General features: G+C 37.1%; 1 protein-coding gene across 1 annotated transcript in view; it reads left to right on the forward strand.

Moving 5' to 3' along the window:
- Positions 1-22,385: 22,385 nt before the first annotated feature.
- LOC103510516 (ABC transporter G family member 23-like) overlaps positions 22,386-25,017 on the forward strand; it is a 2,891-nt gene continuing 259 nt past the window's right edge. The window contains exons 1-6 of the mRNA XM_026824549.1: positions 22,386-22,640; positions 22,812-22,878; positions 23,207-23,478; positions 23,626-23,871; positions 24,177-24,446; positions 24,722-24,901. Coding sequence (XP_026680350.1) covers positions 22,577-22,640; positions 22,812-22,878; positions 23,207-23,478; positions 23,626-23,871; positions 24,177-24,446; positions 24,722-24,901 — 1,099 coding nt within the window. The 5' untranslated portion in view covers positions 22,386-22,576. The remainder of the gene's footprint in view (positions 22,641-22,811; positions 22,879-23,206; positions 23,479-23,625; positions 23,872-24,176; positions 24,447-24,721; positions 24,902-25,017) is intronic.

Raw genomic sequence — 25,017 nt, forward strand, 5'->3', positions numbered from 1 at the left:
CCAAAAGTGGATTGTTTATACAGAATGAGAACTTTCACTTCAAGTTTGCTAAAACAAAGAATCTGGGTATAATGTGTTTGAATTTCAGAAATAAATTTAGTATGTACCTACTATGTAGGTAAGTATAGACATACTATGTGTTGTGCTGTTGTGTAGAAATAAGAGACTTTAATATTTTGGTTGATCCAAGTAAAGGGGTTACCTCACTTGAATATTACTCAGCATTATTATTCCATTTACATACGTAGGTACCTACAATGGAAAGATCTTTTCAGTTTCAGTCCAAAGTTCATTGGTCTCGCGAAAATTCAAAATAAAATGGCCATCTATATTTCTTACTTTTTTGTGTCTATTTTCCTTTTTATGAAATAAAAATTTGGAATAGGGACGGTTCCTAGATATGTATGAGAAGAATAGAAAGAGGCCCAGACGGAATCAATATAATAATAGCTGTAGCTACAATGGTACATAGGTATAATAATATTTTGGGCGTATTTGGCTTTTCAACCAAGTGGAATGGGTATCACATAAAATTTCCGAATAAATAATATCATGTAATTGAAAAAATATAGAAAAAATCCTTCTGAAGAAAAGAGAAGAAAAAAAATGGTGAGTTTTAGGAGCTGGAAAGTTTGGGAAAATGCCAGAAATAGAGTTTAGTTTGTTCTACATACGTACCTACTCGTACTGTGAAAATCTACTTGTGTACGGGGTATGTATGTAATTTACAAATAATCTTGTATACCTACCACGTATCTGAAGCTCAATTGGTGAGTTTTAGGAGCTGGAAAGTTTGGGAAAATGCCAGAAATAGAGTTTAGTTTGTTCTACATACGTACTCGTACTGTGAAAATCTACTTGTGTACGGGGTATGTATGTAATTTACAAATAATCTTGTATACCTACCACGTATCTGAAGCTCAACGGGGCATTTGAAATAGAGAACTTTATTTTCCTTCTTTTCCTCTTTCTAAACTTGAGTGAAAAAAATTCTGCCCACATGTAGCACAGTGCTTACTCTCATAGTTGAATGAAGGAAGCGAGGTCCAGATTTTAACTCGACGAGATGACTTTTTATACCCATTGGATTTTTTTCTTTTTTTATATAAGTAGGTATAGAAGGTGTTCGTTCCCTCTTGTTTCGGAAATCGATGAAGAAAAAAAAAAAAAAAAAAAAAAAAATTACCCTAATTTTAAGACAGAAAGAAAAATCTATGTACATCCCGGTCCATAGCCTAAGCCTAGGCCGTCTAGGGCCTATCCTTTAAGGAACCAAAATTGGAAGGTACAATCAAAAGCATTCTGATATGAGTGCTAGCATTGCTACATACAGACATAGGTTATAATGTTTAGGTCGAAAGGGAAAGTAACTTTAGGCCCTAGGATTACAGTAAACCCCCAAAAAACTCATGGAAATTTTCTAAATCTCTGAAGGAAAAAAAAATCAGTTTTGACATTCAAATTGTATAGCAAGTTAGCAAAGCCTAGAAGATTTGCATAAGATTATTGTCCCTGGCCTAATTATCAGTTTTGACATTCAAATTGTATAGCAAGTTAGCAAAGCCTAGAAGATTTGCATAAGATTATTGTCCCTGGCCTAATTCTTCAATGAAAGTCAACAACCTTGGAGCAGCGAGATGACGAAAAATCTGGGAAATTAGGGTCTTCGAAGGGGAAACAGGTATGCAAAACTAGTAACATCTCGGAAAAAATGCTACGTGCATAATTATCTGAGTACGAAATTTGAAATTGTGTACAAAAAAAGTGAAGTTACTAAAATGAACGTGTTTCAGAGTGATATTAACCTATCATGGTCGACTCCTAGGTGCTTCAAAGGGGAAACAGGTATGCAAAACTAGTAACATCTCGGAAAAAATGCTACGTGCATAATTATCTAAGTACGAAATTTGAAATTGTGTACAAAAAAAAGTGAAGTTACTAAAATGAACGTGTTTCAGAGTGATATTAACCTATCATGGTCGACTCCAGACAGGAAGAACATTTTTTTTTTTTTTTTAGGTTTGATAGAAGGAACAGTTCCTGTTTATATCATATCGTCTTATAAATTGAAGAGAGAAGAGAGACAGGATAGGAGAAAGCCAGCCGTGCCGAGAACGAACCTTACCTGTTTAGGATAAAATCCGCCCCGGGCGGGAATCGAAACCGCGACCTAGAGCTTACAAAATTGAATTTAATAGAAAGCAGAAAATATGAAATGTTCTCATACCAACTCAGCAAGATTTCGTAGGTAAATCAAGGGACTGTCAACGAGACAAAAATGGCCAAGTCTTGAATATCTTTTAGTCTTCACTTGACAGTTGACTTCTTTTAAAAACAAACAAACAAACTGTTTGACTGGACTTTTGCTGAAGATTGCATGAAGTGAGTGGGTTAATTAAACTTTAGTGTCCTTTATCAACGGCGTGCATCTGGTTTTCTGGTTAATCGGATCTTGATCTGCTGAAATCAGGCTGGCTAAACGAAGTGGGTTCATTAAACCTATAAGGAAAAATTGTCGAGAACTTGAGTCGACGATTTTCCCTTTAGTTTGCTGCTTGTAGGGTCGTAATTACAGGAGGGGGCGTATTTAGGGGAAGTAAAAATTAAGCCCCTCTGGCTTAATTTTTTACTGCTTTATTGTGGGGCAAAGTCCGAAAATTTGGGACATCCATCCCCCGGTACATTACTGTTTGGACTTTTCTTGTTTAGGTAGGTATAGGTGAAGAAGGTAGTAGGTAGGTAGGCAGGCACAGGTTTAAGTTATTAAAAGCTATAAATATTAATAAAATGTAATCAATTTTTTTGTATGCGTGTATTGTGAGAGGTCATCCATCATATCCTGCAAAGCTGGAGACTAATCCCCTCCCTCTATCTACCTTCTCCTCCTCCTCCTCCTCCTCTTTCTCCTTTTCTTCCTCCTCCTCCTTCTCTTCTCCTCTTCCTCTCTCTTCTTCGTCGTCGTCTTCATTTTTCTTCTTCTTCTTCTTTTTTCTTGACAAAAATTAACGTGTCCTCCCCTTTTGTAAGCCAATCGCAATAGCTCCGAAACAGAAAAATCCTTGCAGTGTGAACAGCCTGTTAGGTAAGGTACGAAAAAATTGTCCCTAGAAGCGAGCGTGTTATACCAGTAGGTAATACCTTTAGATATAGAATAGTATAGCGGTAGGTTAGGTATACAGGTATGTAGGCTTATAATTTATTGGGCTATAATTTATCGTTTTGTTATAGAGGCGCGCGCGACTCGGTAGGTAATACCTATAGACTTAGAATACTATACCGGTAGGTTAGGTATACAGGTATGTAGGCTTATAATTTATTGGGCTATAATTTATCGTTTTGTTATAGAGGCGCGCGCGACTCGCAATCAAAAGTTCAAATCTCTACGAAAGTGTTTTATTTCCTACAGGGTGTTTCAGGGCAAAAGAGTGACTGCGGTGCCTCTCGCCGTGCCCCTAAAGGCTACAAAGTTACGCTATGGTATCCTGGGTATTGATGACTATTATTTATTTATTGTGTATTATATTTATTTATTGGTCCGATATAATCTTCTTTCTTTTTAGAGAGAGAGAGAGAGAGAGAGAGAGAGAGGGGAGGGAGAGAAAATGAAAAATAATTACCTACCTACATATGTAAGTACCTGATGTGTCGATATGATTTTCCAAAAGCACATCTTTTGTTACATCAGGAATTTGGGAGTTCTACCACCTACGCTAATTCACCAATTCTTCAAGAGTACTAAGACAGTTATGACGATGAAAAAGTGTGTGGAGCAGCCCTGTAGGTTATTTTTAGGCAATATATCACACCTTTTGGTAAGTATTTGGTCTGACATCAGACGCATGATTTATCTCGCAAGATTTATGTCTTTTTTCAAAGGGCGAAAAAATATTAGGTCCAGGTTATGGGTGTTATGGGTAGGCAACTTACCTACTGTAATAGCTAATACTTTGGTGTAGGTACCTGCTAAGTTGCTGATTGGTTTCGAAGTTGTTAAGAAGAATTTAGGATTGAAGATTGCTATCTTTACATCTTTTGTTACAACAGGAATTTGGGAGTTCTACCACCTACGCTATTTCACCAATTCTTCAAGAGTATCTACTAAGACAGTTATGACGATGAAAAAGTTTGTGGAGCAGCCCTGTAGGTTATTTTTAGGCAATATATCACACCTTTTGGTAAGTATTTGGTCTGACATCAGACGCATGATTTATCTCGCAAGATTTATGTCTTTTTCAAAGGGCGAAAAAATATTAGGTCCAGGTTATAGGTAGGCAACTTACCTACTGTAGCTAATACTTTGGTGTAGGTACCTGCTAAGTTGCTGATTGGTTTCGAAGTTGTTAAGAAGAATTTAGGATTGAAGATTGCTATCTTCTGAAGAAACAGAAAAAGTATCTATCTCTAATACGTATACTTGAGTTGGTAGGGTACCTACTACCTACCTACTTTCAATTTGTGAGCTAGTGATTTTTTTTACAGGTAGGGAAGTAGGTACTATCTTAAAACTTGGGCAAAAAAACTTTCTTCATTTATTTCTTTAGCACGATTACATTTTCCTGCTTCAGATTGTTATAAACACAATCAGTCGAACACTGAACATTACTAAATGACGTACACACCTATCAGTATCAGCATAGGCCTGATAACTCTGATAAGTAGGTATTTTTCAGATTCAAAATATAAAGCTGTGTATAGTCGACGCGACGGCCGTCAATCGACGAGGTGAATATAGGTTGTCGAGTGTCGAGGCAGTGTGGACGGTTTCAGTGGACATCGATCGACCGTCGACTATTATGTGGACACAGCTTAATGATTCCAAATAAAAGCATAAAAAAGTTGATATACCTAAAGGCTGATGTGTAAAAACCTCAATGAACCAACCGAGAAGACGAAAAAGAAAGGTCCAATTCTCCCTGTGAAACCCCTTTTGAACTTTTTCTTAAATCATCCATTGGATGCTCTTTCAAACCTTTTGAATTTCCCTTTTCCACACTGTAGATGACAGGATATATTAATTGGTTCACTTTAGTGTCATAAAATGACGTAAATACTATTGTCACGGGAAATAGCTCTAGCAGTAATAAGACTTAATGTACTGAACGTTTTACCTAAGTAAAAAAAGTTGCGAAATTAATAATAGCAACACTTTATCCGGTGAGACTTGTATTATAAGTCTTACTCAACCTTATTAATGAGAAAATAAGGTTGTATGAAATTATTGAAAAAAATTTGGACTTACAGGACTAACACACCTGTCTGCCTAGCCCAGTGGTCAAAACCGCTGGCCTAGTAATTCGGAAGGCTTGGGTTCCAGTCAAAACATGGAAAAAGTCTACCTAAAATGGCTATTAAGGAATTAAGAAACTCCACTAAAAAGTACCCAGGAAGTAGACTAAATTAGTAAATTGACCCAAAGTATCACATCCACAAAAAAAAGTAATTTTGGCACATCCACCAAACTGCTAATTTTTTTCTCGCTTTGTCTTTCTTTCGGTATTAATTCAGATCTGTACATTCACGGATCTGACGTGAGAACACATTAATTTAAAATCTACTTACCTAGATAGAATTGTATTCTACTGGTAGAATAAAATCTATTAGTACGATTTCCCGGGCGGGAATTGAACCCGCGGCCTAGCGCTTACAAGGCAGACGCACTACCAACTAAGCTAACTAGGCTGGCGAGCCCCATTTTCCTTCTACGTTTAGTGGTATTCTTCATTTCGGGGACTTCGTTCGTTTCGGGGAGATCTTAAAGTTACAATTTCTCAGCATTACCCACCGACATCAAAATAACTATTCAGTTAGCTAATGATCGTGCAAAATTGTCTTGGGAATGAAAAATGACTTCGTAATTGTCTCTTTATTCTCCTTCTATTTCTTCTTATTATCTTTTTCCTTCCTCTCTTATTCTGCCCAACAATTTCTTCTTCTCCTATACTTCTTCCTTTCCTCGCCCTTCCCTTTCCACAGTCTCTTCTTCACCTTCGTAACCCCGCCCTAAGTCTGCCTTTATTGTTTTCTGGACACAATTTGCACCACCATATTCGTGATCCTGGTAAAAAGACCTTTAATTTGATATATAGGTCGACCAGGTTTGGATAAGTCACATATATATGAACTTGATAGGTACCCACAGCTCAATCCAGAATAAAATAATTGAAGTCAACTCCGACTTCATAAATCGCGGTCTGGAGGGACCCAGCAGAATCTAATCACCCAGTTTGGGAAAATAGGTTATAGGTATGGGGAAAAAAAGTTAATGTATCCCACAGCTAATAATATTAGCTCTGCTCTCTGCATATTCTATCGCTATCGGGTATATCGAATCTACTTTTTTTTCTCTCCGGTGTAGCTGTAGATGGAATGGGGCTGGCGTAAACAAAAACAATAGGTAGCCAGGAAACCAAGTGATTACACAGTAGTACCTACATTTCTCATTCAATATTGTGTGAATAGAATTGCGCATTCTTAAGAAGTCTGAAGAGGGAATTCTTGTTGACACCAAAAGTGGATTGTTTATACAGAATGAGAACTTTCACTTCAAGTTTGAGTGTAATAGTGTAGCTGTAGATGGAATGGGGCTGGCGTAAACAAAAACAATAGGTAGCCAAGAAGCCAAGTGATTACACAGTAGTGTAGGTACCTACATTTCTCATTCAATATTGTGTGAATAGAATTCCGCATTCTTAAGAAGTCTGAAGAGGGAATTCTTGTTGACACCAAAAGTGGATTGTTTATACAGAATGAAAACTTTCACTTCAAGTTTGCTAAAACAAAGAATCTGGGTATAATGTGTTTGAATTTCAGAAATAAATTTAGTATGTACTATGTAGGTACAGTTAGCCTTTGACCTTTGAGTGTGTGGAAGTTTTTGTTAACAAACAGTCTCTGAGAATGGTCAGAGTTTAACAAACAATTTAGTTAGAGACTAGGGCCTAGAGTTTATTATTTATGAGCCTAGAGTTCAATTGAATAGATACTTAACTTCTAATCAACTCTGATTCGAGTGAAGAGAAGTGAAGACTGAAGAGGTGGCAACAGTTTTGTTTGAACATTTGCAACATCATGTTATAATGAGAAAATTCTCAGGTCAGTCCATAATTTCATAATTTCGGGGTGAAAATGAATATAATGCGGGGTTCATTGTGAACAATTTTGGTATGTACTATGTAGGTAAGTATAGACATACTATGTGTTGTGTAGAAATAAGAGACTTTAATATTTTTGTTGATCCAAGTACCTAAAGAGCTTGCCTCACTTGAATATTACTCAGCATTATTAATTTACATACGTTCCTACAGTGGGAAGATCTTTCCAGTTTCATTCCAAAGTTCATTGGTCTCGCGACAATTCAAATAAAATGGCCGTTGCCTCACTTGAATATTACTCAGCATTATTATTTAATTTACATACGTTCCTACAGTGGGAAGATCTTTCCAGTTTCATTCCAAAGTTCATTGGTCTCGCGACAATTCAAATAAAATGGCCCTATAATGAGAAAATTCTCAGGTCAGTCCATAATTTCATAATTTCGGGGTGAAAATGAATATAATGCGGGGTTCATTGTGAACAATTTTGAGGTTTTTGAAAGCTCTTCTGTAAACCTGTCTGACGCTTTTGGCAACATCCCTTTAAAATGGCCATCTATATTTCTTACTTTTTTGTGTCTATTTAAGAATAGGGACGGTTCCTAGATATGTATGAGAAGAATAGAAAGAGGCCCAGACGAAATCAATATAATAATAGCTGTAGCTACAATGGTACATAGGTATAATAATATTTTGGGCGTATTTGGCTTTTCAACCAAGTGGAATGGGGAAATGTCCGCAAATTTAATTTCCGGTACGTAACGTAGGTATCTATTTAAATCGGGTTACGAACAGTTGGTTACCGTGAATTTGGAATATTTAAGACCAGCAAAAAATTACATTAAAAGAAAAAAATCCCTCATGAGTACATGTACCTACCTGGAGAGGGAGAGGAGGAGGGAAATCTATAAATAGAAGGGAAGCAATAAATAAAGAAGAATAAGGGATTATAAAGAAACAAAAACTTACAACTATCAGCTTTTTATGTGTTTTTCGTGTAAATGTGTTGAGCGGAATGTCCCACTTGGAAACCAAACTAAAGTGGACACAAGACTAGGTGCAAGTGACAGAGCAGAATTATTTTCTTTCCTGCACACAATCGTTTTCCAATAGTTTGGCAATAATAAAAAAAGAAAAAAATAGAACAAATTTGTTCCCGACTTGAAGATGTAAGTGAGTTAGATAAAACATGAAAGTTGTGCTCAAGGAAAAACACACATGACGTAAAAGATGTAAAGGGGATATAGAAAAGTAGGAAAAAGAAGAGAGTGGAGAAAGACGGGATAGTAGATAAATAGACAAGATGCTGACGAAGATATTGGAAGGCAACTTGAAAAAAACCTGTATTGACAATGACGTAGTCATGTAATGCAAAGGAAAATAAGTAAACAATGTCCTATATATATGAACTTGATAGGTACCCAGCTCAATCCAGAATAAAATAATTGAAGCCAACTCCGACTTCATAAATCGCGGTCTGGAGGGGCCCAGCAGAGTCTAATCACCCAGTTTGGGAAAATAGGTTATACCTAGGTATGGGGGAAAAAAAAGCTAATGTATCCCACAGCTAATAATATTAGCTCTGCTCTCTGCATATTCTATCGCTATCGGGTATATCGAATCTACTTTTTTTTTCTCCCCAAAAGCACAAAAGTTCCGCATGAAGTTCATGGTACGCGAAACATAGCTTATTGAACCATGACGAGTTTCATCCTATAGTTCCCCCCTCCCCCACGACCTAGGACCTCAAAGAAAAGCTGGGCGTGTTAATAATAATACTAATAATGATGATGATACTTTCTGTTCTCGTGTTGACCTAGCACCTAAATGGGAATCATTGTGTATCGCCCATCTTATAAGGGACATACTACGCGATTGGAATGCTACGACAAAGACCACAAGCGTCTAATGTAGCAGTTGTATCATTGTCTCGAAACCGTTTTTGCCTACAAAGAGAGAGAGAAAGACCGGCTAGAAACAAAATTTGTGAAAAGCCTGTTAGAGAAGTTTCTCTTATTCTTTGAAACCAGATGGTCTGCTTAAATGGGAATCATTGTGTCTCACCCATCTTATAAGGGTCATACTATGCGATTGGAATGCTACGACAAAGACCACAAGCGTCTAATTCTAATGTAGTAGTTGTATCATTGTCTCGAAACCGTTTTTGCCTACTAAGAGAGAGAGAAAGACCGGCTAGAAACAAAATTTGTGAAAAGCCTGTTAGAGAAGTTTCTCTTATTCTTTGAAACCAGATGGTCTGCATAAACCTACCTCTACGTGTCAATCACAGGGTGGAAGTAGAAACAGTTAGTGAGAAAATGAAACAGATGGTCTGACTTTCTGAGAAAGTTAGGAGTTCTGAGAAAGTTTTGCCTACTGAAATACTTACGAAGAAGGGTAGCAGTTACTACGTGTTTTTTTGGGAATCAATTAAGAAGATATCTACATTCGTATAGGCTTAATTCATCTTTTGCCTACACCTAAGAATCAGAGTGGGCTTTTGGTGTAGGTATGAAATTAAGAAGATATCTAAGAGGTGAGTAATTAGGAGAAAAAAAAGGAGACTAAGGTATTAAAAAAAAATAAAAACTTTTTCACAACATGACTGTCCCATTGTCCCCTATTTAAATTTTCGACACAGCTTCTCTACACACATGCTAAAAGTTTTCTATGAATAAGCTGAAATTATTGTGAACAACTTCGTCCTATACGCTAGCTGCTAGCTTTTAACAAAAAGCCAGAGATGAATCAGGAAATCTACATAAGAACATAAATATCTCTCTCTCTCTTCTCCTTCTCTCTCTCTCTCTCTCCCTCTCTCTCTCCCTCTCTCTCCCTCTCTCTCTCTTTCTCTCTCTCTCTCTCTCTCTCAAATACACACAAAACTTTGGGAAAAGTTTAACTTCAAGTTAGGGAGGCATAACCTTCCCCTCAAACCCTCCGAAAACACATTTGCTCTCTCTTCGTTTTCTCCAGAATCATTAGGGCTATCAATCGTCAACATTATTCTCAGCTCTAGAAAATCTGAATGTTTGCTCTCCGTTTTACAGTCAAGTTCCTTTACACTGTAAGAACTGTGTGTGAGGTTATACATATACGTGTGAGCTTTTGGCATAGGCCAACTTGTGGCTTTTGAAATTGGAGCAGCAAGAGTTGCGTACAAAAGGTCACAATGAAACACCAAGCCTTTGACAAGGACAAGGCTTCACATGATGGTCCAGTGGCTTTTGGTTAAAGTGCTGTAGGTGAGGTTTTGCATAATCCTTGCCTATAATTTCAGATGGGGGACGAAGGAAGACGCACAAGGGGCTGAAAATGGAAAAGTAGAGTCCGAAGAAGGGGGGAAAGTTTTTTTCTATTTTTTTAACTCGCGTCCCCACCAATTCCCTTTTTTAACGCCCGTCCCCACACCAAGCTGTTGAAGTAAATCAATTTCACACAGACAACAGCCCCCTCCTAAAGTTAGGGGGAAGGAGGGGGTCGGGGGGCCTAACACACGCAACATAAAATTGCTCTCTCTTCGTTTTCTCCAGAATCATTAGGGCTATCTATCGTCAACATTATTCTCACTATTCTCAGCTCTAGAAAATCTGAATGTTTGCTCTCCGTTTTACAGTCAAGTTCCTGATACTGTGTGTGAGGACTGTAAGAACTGTGTGTGAGGTTATACGTATACGTGAGCTTTTGACATAGGCCAACATGTGGCTTTTGAAATTGGAGCAGTAAGAGTTGCGTACAAAAGGCCTCAATGAAACACCAAGCCTTTGACAAGGACAAGGCTTCACATGATGGTCCAGTGGTTTTTGGTTAAAGTGCTGTAGGTCAGGTTTTGTGACGTATACGAGGCTTGCTGCAGTACTGTGTAGCATGTACTGTATTGCTCGTATCATACAAGGATGAATACATAAGTTATCAATGTGAGACTAGACAGCATATGAATCATGTAATGGCACAGTCTTGTAATTATTTCTTAGAAAGTGTCAGCAAGAAATGCAGGAATACAAGAGCTGACTGGAGTAAGAGGCGTCAAGATGTCACTGATTGATCAAGTCATTATAAAAACTCGTGTTTTAATGAAATGAACAAATATGAAGCCAAATGATCTCTTCGATATCTGATAGAGTAGCGTATTAGCATGCATGAATAATAATTGAATATCAGATAAAAACATTGATTTAGAATTCTTGCATTATTACTGGTTGCTGACTACTAGCGCTGATTCTGTAGGTTACCGCCATTATTTACTACATGTCCCCATTTAAAGCAATCTTCTGGAGAATCAGCTCATCCAAGACCAGTTAGGTACTAGAGCCATTTCTTTTATGGATATAGATTTAATTAAACATTGAACGGCTCGAATTTTTTTCTTCTTCCTTAGATCATAAATTAATAGGCTATTTTATGAGATGTCTGTCCAGGAGAGTTCTTGCAACGTTTATTTATAAGCACAAGATGGCGAAGATTTATCTTTGCTTGGTATGTAATTAATTAGGAAGGTGTAGGAATGTTGCAAGACGTACCTAATCCTTGCAGTCAATCAATAACGTATCGGTTCTTTGTGGTCCAAGATTCCATTTGGACCGACTATGTCCTTTTGCAATTGAAACCGAACAAACAGTTCTTTCTAATTTGCAGGAAAAATTCTCCGAGATAGATTGTCTGTCAGAGATGCAATGTTGAGAATCTAATATGTGGCACGAACCCAATGTACCTAATCCTTGCAGTCAATCAATAACGTATCGGTTCTTTGTGGTCCAAGATTCCATTTGGACCGATTATGTCCTTTTGCAATTGAAACCGAACAAACACTTCTTTCTAATTTGCACGAAAAATTCTCCGAGATAGATTGTCTGTCAGAGAAGCAATGTTGAGAATCTAATATGTGGCACGAACCCAAAACTAATCAATGATGAGATATTTTCTATCAAGGAACACAGGCTGAAAAGTGTTCTCTCACCTTTCATCGGGAGATTTAGTGACGACAGTTTACAGGAAGACACCTTGGTTAGGAATAAATCATTAATCATTAGTGATTCGACAGATTTGCCTATAATTTGAATCACATAAGTACTCGGACTTCACTAGCTGAACCTTACATTCTCAAGAATTTGCATCTCACACCGGTCAAGCTTCAATAAATACATATTTCATGTACCTAGTTGTACTATTCCTCCTCAAGAATTAGCATAGACATAAGTTTATTTGACACACTAGAGCCCTAGAGTACACTGCTGGATTTGGAAAGTGGCGAACCTCTTACCAGAGATTGTCAAATGTAGGGGTTGTAGGGGGTAGTTTTGGCAATGCAGCGAGGTAATGTTTGAAGCATTGAAGGAACAATAGCAAAAAGCTGACAATTTTGTGTACCTAGTTGTACTATTCCTCCTCAAGAATCAGCATAGACATAAGTTTATTTGACACACTAGAGCCCTTTTGCTAATAGATGAAGTTGTCTGTTGAGCAACTTGTACACTGCTGGATTTGGAAAGTGGCGAACCTCTTACCAGAGATTGTCATATGTAGGGGTTGTAGGGGGTAGTTTTGGCAATGCAACGAGGTAATATTTGAAGCATTGAAGGAACAATGGCAAAAAGCTGACAATTTTTCGAAAATGTGCTTTAAAAATACAAAGATACCTACTTATATGCATTTCTTTAACAAATTATAAACCTAAGGGCAAAAATGTATGAGAGATAATGGTATAATGCATGCATAATTATTTTCTCATGGCCCATAATAATATCATCTTAATAATCTTAATTTCATTTTCTTTCTTTCCTTTTTCCTCAACAATACTGTCTAGCTGCTTAGTATGCAAAGAAAATTGCAACCACCAAAACAGGTACCTACTTATATGCATTTCTTTAACAAATTATAAACCCAAGGGCAAAAATGTATATAATTTCATTCATTGGGTATTATGAGAGATAATGGTATAATGCATGCATAATTATTTTCTCATGACCCATAATAATATCATCTTAATAATCTTAATTTCATTTCTTTCTTTCCTTTTTCCTCAACAATACTGTCTAGCTGCTTAGTATGCAAAGAAAATTGCAACCACCAAAACACCACCACCACCACCACCACCACCACCATGAATCTGATTGGAAATTTCATTAATTCGGTCTTGTCTTCTTCTATGTGTTTGCCAGTGCATTTCCTCTACAATCTCTCTCTCTCTCTTCTTCTTCTTCTTCTTCTTCTTCTTCTTCTTCTTCTTCTTCTTCTTCTTCTTCTTCTTCATTTTCTTCCCCTTCTTCCTCTATATGTTTGCCAGTGCATTTCCTCTACAATGTCTCTTCTTCCTCCTCCTCCTCCTCCTCCTCCTCCTCCTCCTACTACTACTACTCTTCTTCTCCTCCTCCTCCCTTCTCAACTCTTCTTTTCCTTGGTTTTCTAATGCTATCCGCTCTAATGATACTGTCTGATGCTGGGGGCTATACGTTTATTGCTAAGGAGGAGGAGAAGAAGAGTGGGAGGAGGAGGAGGAGGAGGAGGAAGAAGAAGAGACATTGTAGAGGAAATACACTGGCAAACATATAGAGGAAGACGGGGAAGAAAATGAAGAAGAAGAAGAAGAAGAAGAAGAAGAAGAAGAAGAAGAAGAAGAAGAAGAAGAAGAAGAAAGAGAGACATTGTTAGAGGAAATGCACTGGCAAACACATAGAAGAAGACAAGACCGAATTAATGAAATTTCCAAACAGATTCATGGTGGTGGTGGTGGTGTTTTGGTGGTTGCAATTTTCTTTGCATACTAAGCAGCTAGACAGTATTGTTGAGGAAAAAGGAAAGAAAGAAAATGAAATTAAGATGACATTATTATGGGTCATGAGAAAATAATTATGCACACATTTATACAATTATTATTTCCCATAATACCTAATGTATGAAATTCTACACTTTTGCCCTTAGGTTTATAATTATTTTGTTAAAGAAATGCATATAAGTAGGTATCTTTGTATTTTTAGAGCACATTTTCGAAAAATTGTCAGCTTTTTGCTATTGTTCCTTCAATGCTTCAAACATTACCTCGCTGCATTGCCAAAACTACCCCCTACAACCCCTACATATTTATGACAATCTCTGGTAAAAGGCTCGCCACTTTCCAAATCCAGCAGTGTACAAGTTGCTCAACAGACAACTTTATCTATTAGCAAAAGGGCTCTAGTGTGTCAAATAAACTTTTGTCTATGCTGATTCTTGAGGAGGAATAGTACAACTAGGTACATGAAATATGTATTTATTGAAGCTTGACCGGTGTTAGATGCAAATTCTTGAGAATGTAAGGTTCAGCTAGTGAAGTTCGAGTACCTATGTGATTCAAATCATAGGCAAATCTGTCGAATCACTAATGATTAATGATTTATTCCTAACCAAGGTGTCTTCCTGTAAACTGTCGTCACTAAATCTCCCGATGAAAGGTGAGAGAACCCTTTTCAGCTTGTGTTCCTTGATAGAAAATATCTCATCTTTGATTAGTTTTGGGTTCGTGCCACATATTAGATTCTCAACATTGCATCTCTGACAGACAATCTATCTCGGAGAATTTTTCCTGCAAATTAGAAAGAAGTGTTTGTTCGGTTTCAATTGCAAAAGGACATAATCGGTCCAAATGGAATCTTGGACCACAAAGAACCGATACGTTATTGATTGACTGCAAGGATTAGGTACATCTTGCAACATTCCTACACCTTCCTAATTAATTACATACCAAGCAAAGATAAATCTTCGCCATCTTGTGCTTATAAATAAACGTTGCAAGAACTCTCCTGGACAGATATCTCATAAAATAGCCTATTAATTTATGATCTAAGGAAGAAGAAAAAAATCCGAACCGTTCAATGTTTAATTAAATCTATATCCATAAAAGAAATGGCTCTGGTAACTGGTCTTGGATGAGCTGATTCTCCAGAAGATTGCTTTAAATGGGGACATGTAGTAAATAATGGCGGTAACCTACAGAATCAGCGCTGCAAGTAAATAGAAGTGTACTAGCAACATTACCACACCTGTGTGTGTGTGTGTTTGTTTTCTGTAGTAAATTGAGTAGAATGTAGATTCGCATATCCTGGCTCGCTGGCTCTCCTTTCAATGCAGAACTTTGACCTATTACATTTAAGACAACGTCTCCCAAAGTCATGAGAAGACCGTCAGAAGAAGGCAAATAAAGAATTTCACTTCCAAGTAAAATCGGCCTTTCTCAATATAAAAGTGGAAATAAGTAGGGACAGGAGCCTCTAGAGGGGGAGAGGGGCGCCTGTAAAAAAATCTGAGGGTATGGAGATAAAAATTATTGAGGAAGGCTTTTTCGTTGCCTTCCATCATTTATGTGTGAATAAAAGTGGAAATAAGTAGGGACAGGAGCCTCTAGAGGGGAGGAGGGGCGCCTGTAAAAAAATCTGAGGGTATGGAGATAAAAATTATTGAGGAAGGCTTTTTCGTTGCCTTCCATCATTTATGTGTGAACATTTTTTTTCCCCCTGACATAAACTGTTCATTCGCCTGTTCATAAAAATCATGAATGGAAGGGAAAATAGTACGGGACGCACCTAAATCTATGTCGTGTTTTCACGTTCTTTTCCATTATTTTTCTGTCGTACCTAATTAAATCAAGGACTCAAAAAAAAAAAAAAAAAAAAAAAAAAAAAAAAAAAAAAACAGACTACCTAGCTTCTTCTTCTTCTTCTTCTTCTTCTTCTCCTTCTTATTCTTCCCTTCTCAACTCTTCTTTTCCTTGGTTTTCTAATGCTATCCGCTCTAATGATACTGTCTGATGCTGGGGGCTATACGTTTTATTGCTCGCTTTTTTCCTTCCTTCCTTCCTTCCCATTCTTCTTTTTTCCTTCGTGACTTTCTCTCCGTTATGATTTTGTTTTTCGTTTGATTCTCTTTTCCTTCCTTGAACTTTTTTCCTTCCTTCCCATTCTTCTTTTTTCCTTCGTGACTTTCTCTCCGTTATGATTTTGTTTTTCGTTTGATTCTCTTTTCCTTCCTTGATCAATTTACTGCCCCTTTTCATGCCTCGCGTGTAGTTTGGTATTCAAGAACACCTTATAATGACAATTTGGCATTAGGTTCTAGAATCTAGAGTCTAGACAGTTGTTTTTAAACGGTTAGTGGTTGGACTGTTGATGAAAGCAGACAAATTCAAGTAGGAAATTAGGAATAAAAAATTGAGAGTAAAATTTTTAGTGGCTTGTGATTGTGACATGGGACCCATGTGTGTATGGTGTTGGATTTTGCAAGAGAATATTGGGATTCTGTCATTCTGTTACGATTCCTCCATGGTTGAAAATGTTATTCCTTCCTCAAATAATTCGCTACCGATATCAAATTTTAGGAGTAAGTAGGTAGGTATGTTTTGTTGTTATGTACCTACATGTGTTAAGTAGGCCAAAGGATACAAATGTAGATTAATTCCTTTTCCCAAGTCTAAAATTATTCCAAGCTTTTTCAATGGCATTTTATCCTGGTTGTTTCAATCCTTCACGGACCATGTCTAGCGAACAGCTTTTTCGTCCTTGTCATCGTATATTTTATCCTTTATCGTTTTATTTTTTGTTCCAATTTTAGCATTTCTCCGTACCCAGCCTTGTCCTCTTATCCTTATATACTTACCCCTCTAACCCTGCTAATCTACACTCTGTGTCACGGGTGTCATAAATTTACAATTAGACTCTGGGTGCTTCTATTGTATGAACTTACTCTGGAATGTTACACGTTGGAGAAGGAAGAGGAGGAAGATGAAGGAAAGGAGGAAGAGGAGGAGAAAGAGGATGAAGGAAAAAAAAGAAGAGGAGGAGGAGGAAGAGGGTGAAGGAAAGGAGGAAGAGGATGTAGGATAGGAGGAGAAAGAGGACGAAGGAAAGAATATAGAGAAAGAGGAGTATAATAATTTACAATGACATTTTATTTCGAAATGTTAATCCATCACCTGAATGGATTTTCGTCCAGGTAATTAGCGCGACATTAAAAATTTAACACGTTCCATGATACACTCTTTCACATTCACTGATTCCACAGGACTTTGACGTCCCGTAATATACGCTTTCACATTCCCTGATCACCAGGACTTCGCGAGTCGGATTTCGGGATTGAGGGATTAATCGAGGATTTTCTTATACCCCTTAACTTCAATTCTAGATTGGCCCTGGTATCCCGTAATATACGCTTTCACATTCCCTGATCCCACAGGACTTCGCGAGTCGGATTTCGGGATTGAGGGATTAATCGAGGATTTTCTTATACCCCTTAACTTCAATTCTAGATTGGCCCTGGTTAAATAAAATCGGTAGTAAACTCCAACCTGAGTAAATTTCATCCCTATCTCGTATCTTCGTTTAACACAAAATCGTTCGAAATGTCTGCAAGAGCCGGTTAGAAAGTTTTGAGTTCTGAGGCATTTACAAAAGGGAAGAAAAAAGCTCCCAAATATTATGATGAAGAGAGTTCATAATGATTTTTTTTTTTCTTTTTCTTTCTCATTTTCATTCTAGCTAGTGAAGGCATTGTTATATTATGTACAAAATTTCGTCAGTCCTATACAGCTTTCATACAGACAGCTCGTATCTTCGTTTAACACAAAATCGTTCGAAATATGTGCAAGAGCCGGTTATAAAGTTTTGAGTTCTGAGGCATTTACAAAAGGGAAGAAAAAAGCTCCCAAAATTATGAAGAGTTCATAATGATTTTTTTTCTTTCTTTCTCATTTTCATTCTAGCTAGTGAAGGCATTGTTATATTATGTACAAAATTTCGTCAGTCCTATACAGCTTTCATACACACAAGCGGCACGGGTCATTCAACTCTAAAATAACTGAGCTTTTTTTATGATCCAAGCTCCTTTCGCTTCACCCAAAACTGTACAAAATGCTGAAATTATTGCGCCTTCTTTGTACTTTTTTAGCAAAACTTCTACATGGATAAATATAGGGAATAACACAAAAGGATAAGACTTTTTTTATCTCTACATATATCCGGTTGTACAAAACTAGTGCTTTATTTGTATTCACTCATTTCTTAAATTTCCAGACATTTGCTTTTCGTTACAAGAAAAAAAGCCACCTTTTTGTGCCCTTTGAGAATACGATTTGAATGCCTAAGAATAAATTATCCGGTTGTACAAAACTAGTGCTTTATTTTTATTCACTCATTTCTTGAATTTCCAGACATTTGCTTTTCGTTACAAGAAAAAAAGCCACCTTTTTGTGCCCTTTGAGAATACGATTTGAATGCCTTAAGAATAAATTTATGCTAATGGCGTTTCAAAAAACGACGAGTTCGTTGGGAAAATCATGACTACGAATTTAATTCCCCAGGAGCTAAAGGACGTCAGAAGCAAATAATAAATTCACAATTTTGTTTTCATTTTTAAAGCCTGCTATAATCCTTGCCTATAATTTCAGATGGGGGACGAAGGAAGACGCACAAGGGGCTGGAAAAGGAAAAGTAGAGTCCGAAGAAGGGGGGAAAGTTTTTTTTTCTATTTTTTTAACTCGCGTCCCCACCAAGTCCCTTTTTTTAACGCCCGTCCCCACACCAAGCTGTTGGAGTAAATCAATTTCACACAGACAACAGCCCCCTCCTAAAGTTAGGGGGAAGGAGGGGGTCGGGGGGCCTAACACACGCAACATAAAACTCACTTTACGATTCTTTGTTCTCACTTGTCGAGGGTCCTAAAAACTCACATCACAAGTTTGACGTTCATCTCATCAGGGACGAGAAAGGTTTAGGTTCGGGAAAAAATTGCATCCATCATAAATATGATTTTGGATAGAAATTTTTGTAGTCGAATTTTCAGGAGAGCATATGCGAGATGCAAACGTTTACTGCAACCCTGATGCATTTTTTTTTTTTTTTTTTTTTTTTTTTTTTTTGTTTGACGTTGATCTCATCAGGGACGAGAAAGGTTTAGGTTCGGGAAAAAATTGCATCCATCATAAATATATTATACATATTTCTAGACAAGGTCTTCACTTGACTGGAGTAAATATGATTTTGAATATGATTTTGGATAGAATCATATTGTAGTTGAAATTTCAGGAGAGCATATATTATGCGCGATGCAAACGTTTACTGCAACCCTGATTCATTTTTTTTTTTTTTTTTTTTTTTTTGGGTCCTTGTGGGTGCGCCAGCGTTACCTGACGATTTTTAAAATAATGGTGCACGCTTAATTTTCATGATAAATTCGTATTTTTTTTTTTATTTAAAGATAAGAACAAGCAATTTAGTATTATAGACATTCCATGAGTGATGGTCATTAGGTGTGGAACACAACGCTAGACAAATGACGGCCACTTACCTGAAATCAAAAGAAAAATCTTGAGGTTAAAAATATAGGTACCTAAAGACCAAATTAGAATTGAGATGAATCTAAGATTGAGCTACATATATAGAATAGAATAGAATAAAATATACTTTGTTTATCCTGCTGGGATAGGATTGAAAAGTCCCTTTACCCCCGCAGTCTAACCAAGGTCTTCTATTTTTGACAAATTATGGGGAACACATATATTACAAATGGAGTATATGAACACCCTGGTTAAATTTAAACAAGCTGGGTCCGTCCCTCCGGGAATTTTTCGATCTTGGTTAAGGAGAATCAATATTTATGTACCTACCTAATACCTATTTTATTTAATATATTCAGTTTATTATTATTCTTGATTTGATTTTTTGGTTTTACTTTTATGTAATGATTTAAAATCAAGACTAGAGCCCGTTCTCCCTTTTGAAGAAAAACAAGAAGAAGTGAAGTAGACTATGATGCCAGGGAATTAAGTGATAGTACAGTACAGGGGTACGTACACTATCACTTAACTGATAGAATACGCATGAGTACAAATCTACGGTAACTACAAAGTGACAGTAGCTCAACTTTATTGACGAAGCCATTGACAAACTTACTTGTGCCTGCGACAAAAATCAATTCATTTGAAGGCGCTAAGGAACGAAATTTTGGCCACGTTCAAAAGATAGTTAAGTTTGTGTGACATATTTTGTTGTGACCACCAGAGCCTTTGGTAAACTTTGGCTTCGAATGTCTCGATTAGTTATTACTTTTTTAAAAACAAGAAGAAGTGAAGTAGACGATGATGCCAGGGAATTAAGTGATAGTACAGTACAGGGGTACCTACGTACACTATCACTTAACTGATATAATACGCATGAGTACAAATCTACGGTAACTACAAAGTGACAGTAGCTCAACTTTATTGACGAAGCCATTGACAAAACTTACTTGTGCCTGCGACAAAAATCAATTCATTCGAAGGCGCTAAGGAACGAAATTTTGGCCACGTTCAAAAAGATAGTTAAATTTTGAGAATAAAATTTTTAGTGGCTTGTGACATGGGACCCATGTGTGTATGGTGTTGGATTTTGCAAGAGAATATTGGGATTCTGTTACGATTCCTCCATGGCTGAAAATGTTATTCCTTCCTCAAATAATTCGCTACCGATATCAAATTTTAGGAGTAAGTAGGTATGTTTTGTTGTTATGTACCTACATGTGTTAAGTAGGCCAAAGGATACAAATGTAGATTATTTCCTTTTCCCAAGTCTAAAATTATTCCAAGCTTTTTCAATGGCATTTTATCCTGGTTGTTTCAATCCTTCACGGACCATGTCTAGCGTTAAAAATGTTATTCCTTCCTCAAATAATTCGCTAGCGATATCAAATTTTAGGATGTCAAATTTTAGGAGTAAGTTAGGTATGTTTTGTTGTTATGTACCTACATGTGTTAAGTAGGTCAAGGATACAAATGTAGATTATTTCCTTTTCCCAAGTCTAAAATTATTCCAAGCTTTCTCAATGGCATTTTATCCTGGTTGTTTCAATCCTTCACGGACCATGTCTAGCGAACAGCTTTTTCGTCCTTGTCATCGTATATTTTATCCTTTATCGTTTTATTTTTTGTTCCAATTTTAGCATTTTTCCGTACCCAGCCTTGTCCTCTTATCCTTCCTATACTTACCCCTCTAACCCTGCTAATCTACACTCTGTGTCACGGGTGTCATAAATTTACAATTAGACTCTGGGTGCTTCTATTGTATGAACTTACTCTGGAATGTTACACGTTGGAGAAGGAAAAGGAGGAGGAGGAAGATGAAGGAAAGGAGGAAGAGGAGGAGAAAGAGGATGAAGGAAAAAAGGAAGAGGAGGAGGAAGCGGATGAAGGAAAGAATACAGAGAAAGAGGAGTATAATAATTTACAATGACATTTTATTTCGAAATGTTAATCCATCACCTGTGAATGGATTTTCGTCCAGGTAATTAGCGCGACATTAAAAATTTAACAGGTTCCATGATACACTCTTTCACATTCACTGATTCCACAGGACTTTGACGTCCCGTAATATACGCTTTCACATTCCCTGATCCCATGCACAGGACTTCGCGAGTCGGATTTCGGGATTGAGGGATTAATCGAGGATTTTCTTATACCCCTTAACTTCAAATCTAGATTGGCCCTGGTTAAATAAAATCGGTAGTAAACTCCAACCTGAGTAAATTTTATCCTTATCTCGTACCTTCGTTTAACACAAAATCGTTCGAAATATGTGCAAGAGCCGGTTATAAAGTTTTGAGTTCTGAGGCATTAGATTGTGAGTTTAATCCGAGGTTGACCGGGCTATTAAGTAAGTATAGGGAAATCCTCATTTTATCTCAATGTCGAGTTGGTGAACCCCAAGCAATGAATGGAAAAAGAAGACTTGAAATTTGACGTCGTTTAGCAACTATAGTGACAAGATGATAATGATAATAATACATTACAGACAGGATAAGTGGGGGGAAGACACATCGTTTGTGAAATGATAGAAGAAAACGAGAAATGAAGGGAAGATGATGAAGAAAGGGATGAAGATAATGATAGTCAGATGGTATATCATCAACAAGAACGTTATCTTTTTTTTTTTTTTTACAATTCGCACAACTTAACTAGAACATAATTTGAACAGTTTGCAAGAAAGCACTTACGAATGTGTGCTACAGGATGTAGAAAACATGGTGACACAAGTGATGAAAATGAAACATTTGAAGTTTGAAGAAAAACAAGAAGAAGTGAAGTAGACGATGATGCCAGGGAATTAAGTGATAGTACAGTACAGGGGTACGTACACTATCACTTAACTGATAGAATACGCATGAGTACAAATCTACGGTAACTACAAAGTGACAGTAGCTCAACTTTATTGACGAAGTCATTGACAAACTTACTTGTGCCTGCGACAAAAATCAATTCATTCGAAGGCGCTAAGGAACGAAATTTTGGCCACGTTCAAAAAGATAGTTAAATTTGTATGACATATTTTGTTGTGACCACCAGAGATGCCTTTGGTAAACTTTGGCTTCGAATGTCTCGATTAATTATTACTTTTTTTAAAGCATTCTACAGCGAAGTTGTTAATTTTTACCAGAACGTTTCACTCTGACCTTTTAGCTAAAGAGACCAGTTTCCATTGCGTATAAACAGAATGAACAAATCAGTTGTGTTCGACACCCCTGGGACTTCAGTGAAAAATATAAAACAGGACGAACATCCCTACGCAGTTAAAGCATTCTACAGCAAAGTTGTTGATTTTTACCAGAACGTTTCACTCTGACCTTTTAGCTAAAGAGACCAGTTTCCATTGTGTATAAACAGAATGAACAAATCAGTTGTGTTCGACACCCCTGGGACTTCAGTGAAAAATATAAAACAGGACGAACATCCCTACGCAGTCGTACTGAAAAACACCAAAGTCGAATATGGAAGCAATATACCCATTCTGGGAAGGTACTCCCTTTGATTAATGTCACCACTTACGTTTTTCAGTTCATTAAACCTATAACAAGATAAGATTTGGTTTCCTGTTAACGGAGTACAAGCTTTGAAAGACAAGCCTTAAGCCTTGGTGCTGGAAAATCAAAATTTTGTTGTTAAATCTAGTTGAAAATAGAGCTTTTGATTGACCGAACTCTGCCTCGTAGAATAAAGCTAAATATTATAAGATTTATAAGTGATAACTTGGGTTCAAGATCCAAGAAAAACTAGTTTATTAACTCATTTACGCCAGCTGATCCCAAATAGAAACAAATAAACCGGTAATACCTCGCATTTTCAGATTGAAACCAAGCAACGTCGTTTTGAACAACTGCTCGCTGGTAGTAAAAAGGAGAGAGTTTTTCGTGCTATTGGGAGCAAGCAGTGCAGGAAAAACCACTCTCCTCAAGGCCATTGTTGGACTGAAAAATATATCCCAGGGTGAAATTTGGGTTCTGGGTGGACATCCAGCGTCCATTTACCACAAAACAGCCGGCTCCAAAGTAGGATACATGCCACAAGAACTGGCCATGTTCGGAGAACTCACGATCAAAGAAACGCTCAACTTTTTTGGTAAATCAGATCCCACCTCATTTAAATATTATTATTTACCTATTTATTTTTTTAATTTGACAAGGCAAAATGTTCAAAATTTCGTTAAATTCATGTAGGGTCGTTTATAAAATAAATATTTTCATTTAATTTTCAATTATTTTTCAGGAATGATCTACGGAATGGATGAGTCCATCTGGTTGTTTCAAATGAGGAAATATTCCCACGTCCTCAAACTTCCGAACTTGGAAAGACCGGTCAAATATTTAAGCGGTGGTCAGAAAAGACGTCTGTCTTTCACTATAGCGATTCTTCATAAGCCCCAACTGATCATTCTGGACGAACCCTGTGTTGGTGTCGATCCGTTGGTGAGAAAAAGAATGTGGGATCTACTCCAAGTATTCGTGGGTAAAGGTAAGTTTCTATATTCATTAGAGGATGTACTCCATTAGAGGATACACTCCAAGGTCGAGTTTTACCGCCGTGGATTGTTTCAGGATTGAGTTTAATCCGAGGTTGACCGGGCTATTAAGTAAGTATAGGGAAATCCTCGTTTTATCTCAATGTCGAGTTGGTGAACCCCAAGCATAAATGTATTGGAGGTTTGAGTTTGTTTGTGACATTGTATTCTGAAACTTCGTTCCTGCTATTTTACAGGTAGGACGGTCATTATGACCACCGACATTGTATTCTGAAACTTCGTCCCTGCTATTTTACAGGTAGGACGGTCATTATGACCACCCAATACATTGAGGAAGCAAATGATGCCAGCGAAGTGGCGTTCCTATACAAGGGACGAATCATCGCACAGGACTCCCCGGACGGTTTCAAGTCCAAATATTCCATGCCGAAGCTGAGCGATGTATTCTATAAAATCACTAATGATGATGGCACCAGTAGTGGTCCGCCTGCAGAGACTTCCAAAGCAGAAGAGCCAGAAGTAAAATTGGAATACATTCATACGCCATTCATAAGAAAGATTTTCCCAGGTATGTACATATAGTAAATTCAAGAGTCCATACTTTTCAAATCATTGAAGAATTTTGAAGACCCAAATGGAGATTTTAGATACCCAGGGGTATTATTTCAATAATATTGGAATGATTAACTTTACATAAGATATAAGTTAATAAGAACATTTTTTTTTTTTTTTTTTTTTTTTTTAACGGAAACCTTTTATTTTTTATCCCCCCCCACCAAATTTTTTTTTTTTTTTTTTTTTTTTGTAACGGTAAGCCTTTAACTTTTATGGTCCCCTCCACAGATATGGGAACGAACAAGATGCAAGCCATGCTATTCAAAAACAGAATTCGATATACTCGAAATTGGAAACTCATTTTGTTCCTTCTGGTACTTCCTATTTTTCAAGTTGCCATTTTTAACGCCACTATGGGATCGCCACCTGCTGGTCTGAAAATGGGTGTTGTGAACTACGAACTGCGAGGTAAGAATCAAGAATTTTCCGAGATTTCTGAGAAATCTAAGAAAGGGCATCATATCAGTAACTTAGGACTCAAGACGTCAGTCTTTATTGAAATTTCAGTCTTAATTTTCAATGAT

The sequence above is a fragment of the Diaphorina citri genome, unplaced genomic scaffold (assembly GCF_000475195.1).
Source record: "Diaphorina citri unplaced genomic scaffold, Diaci psyllid genome assembly version 1.1 scaffold608, whole genome shotgun sequence".
NCBI classification, from domain to species: domain Eukaryota; kingdom Metazoa; phylum Arthropoda; class Insecta; order Hemiptera; family Psyllidae; genus Diaphorina; species Diaphorina citri.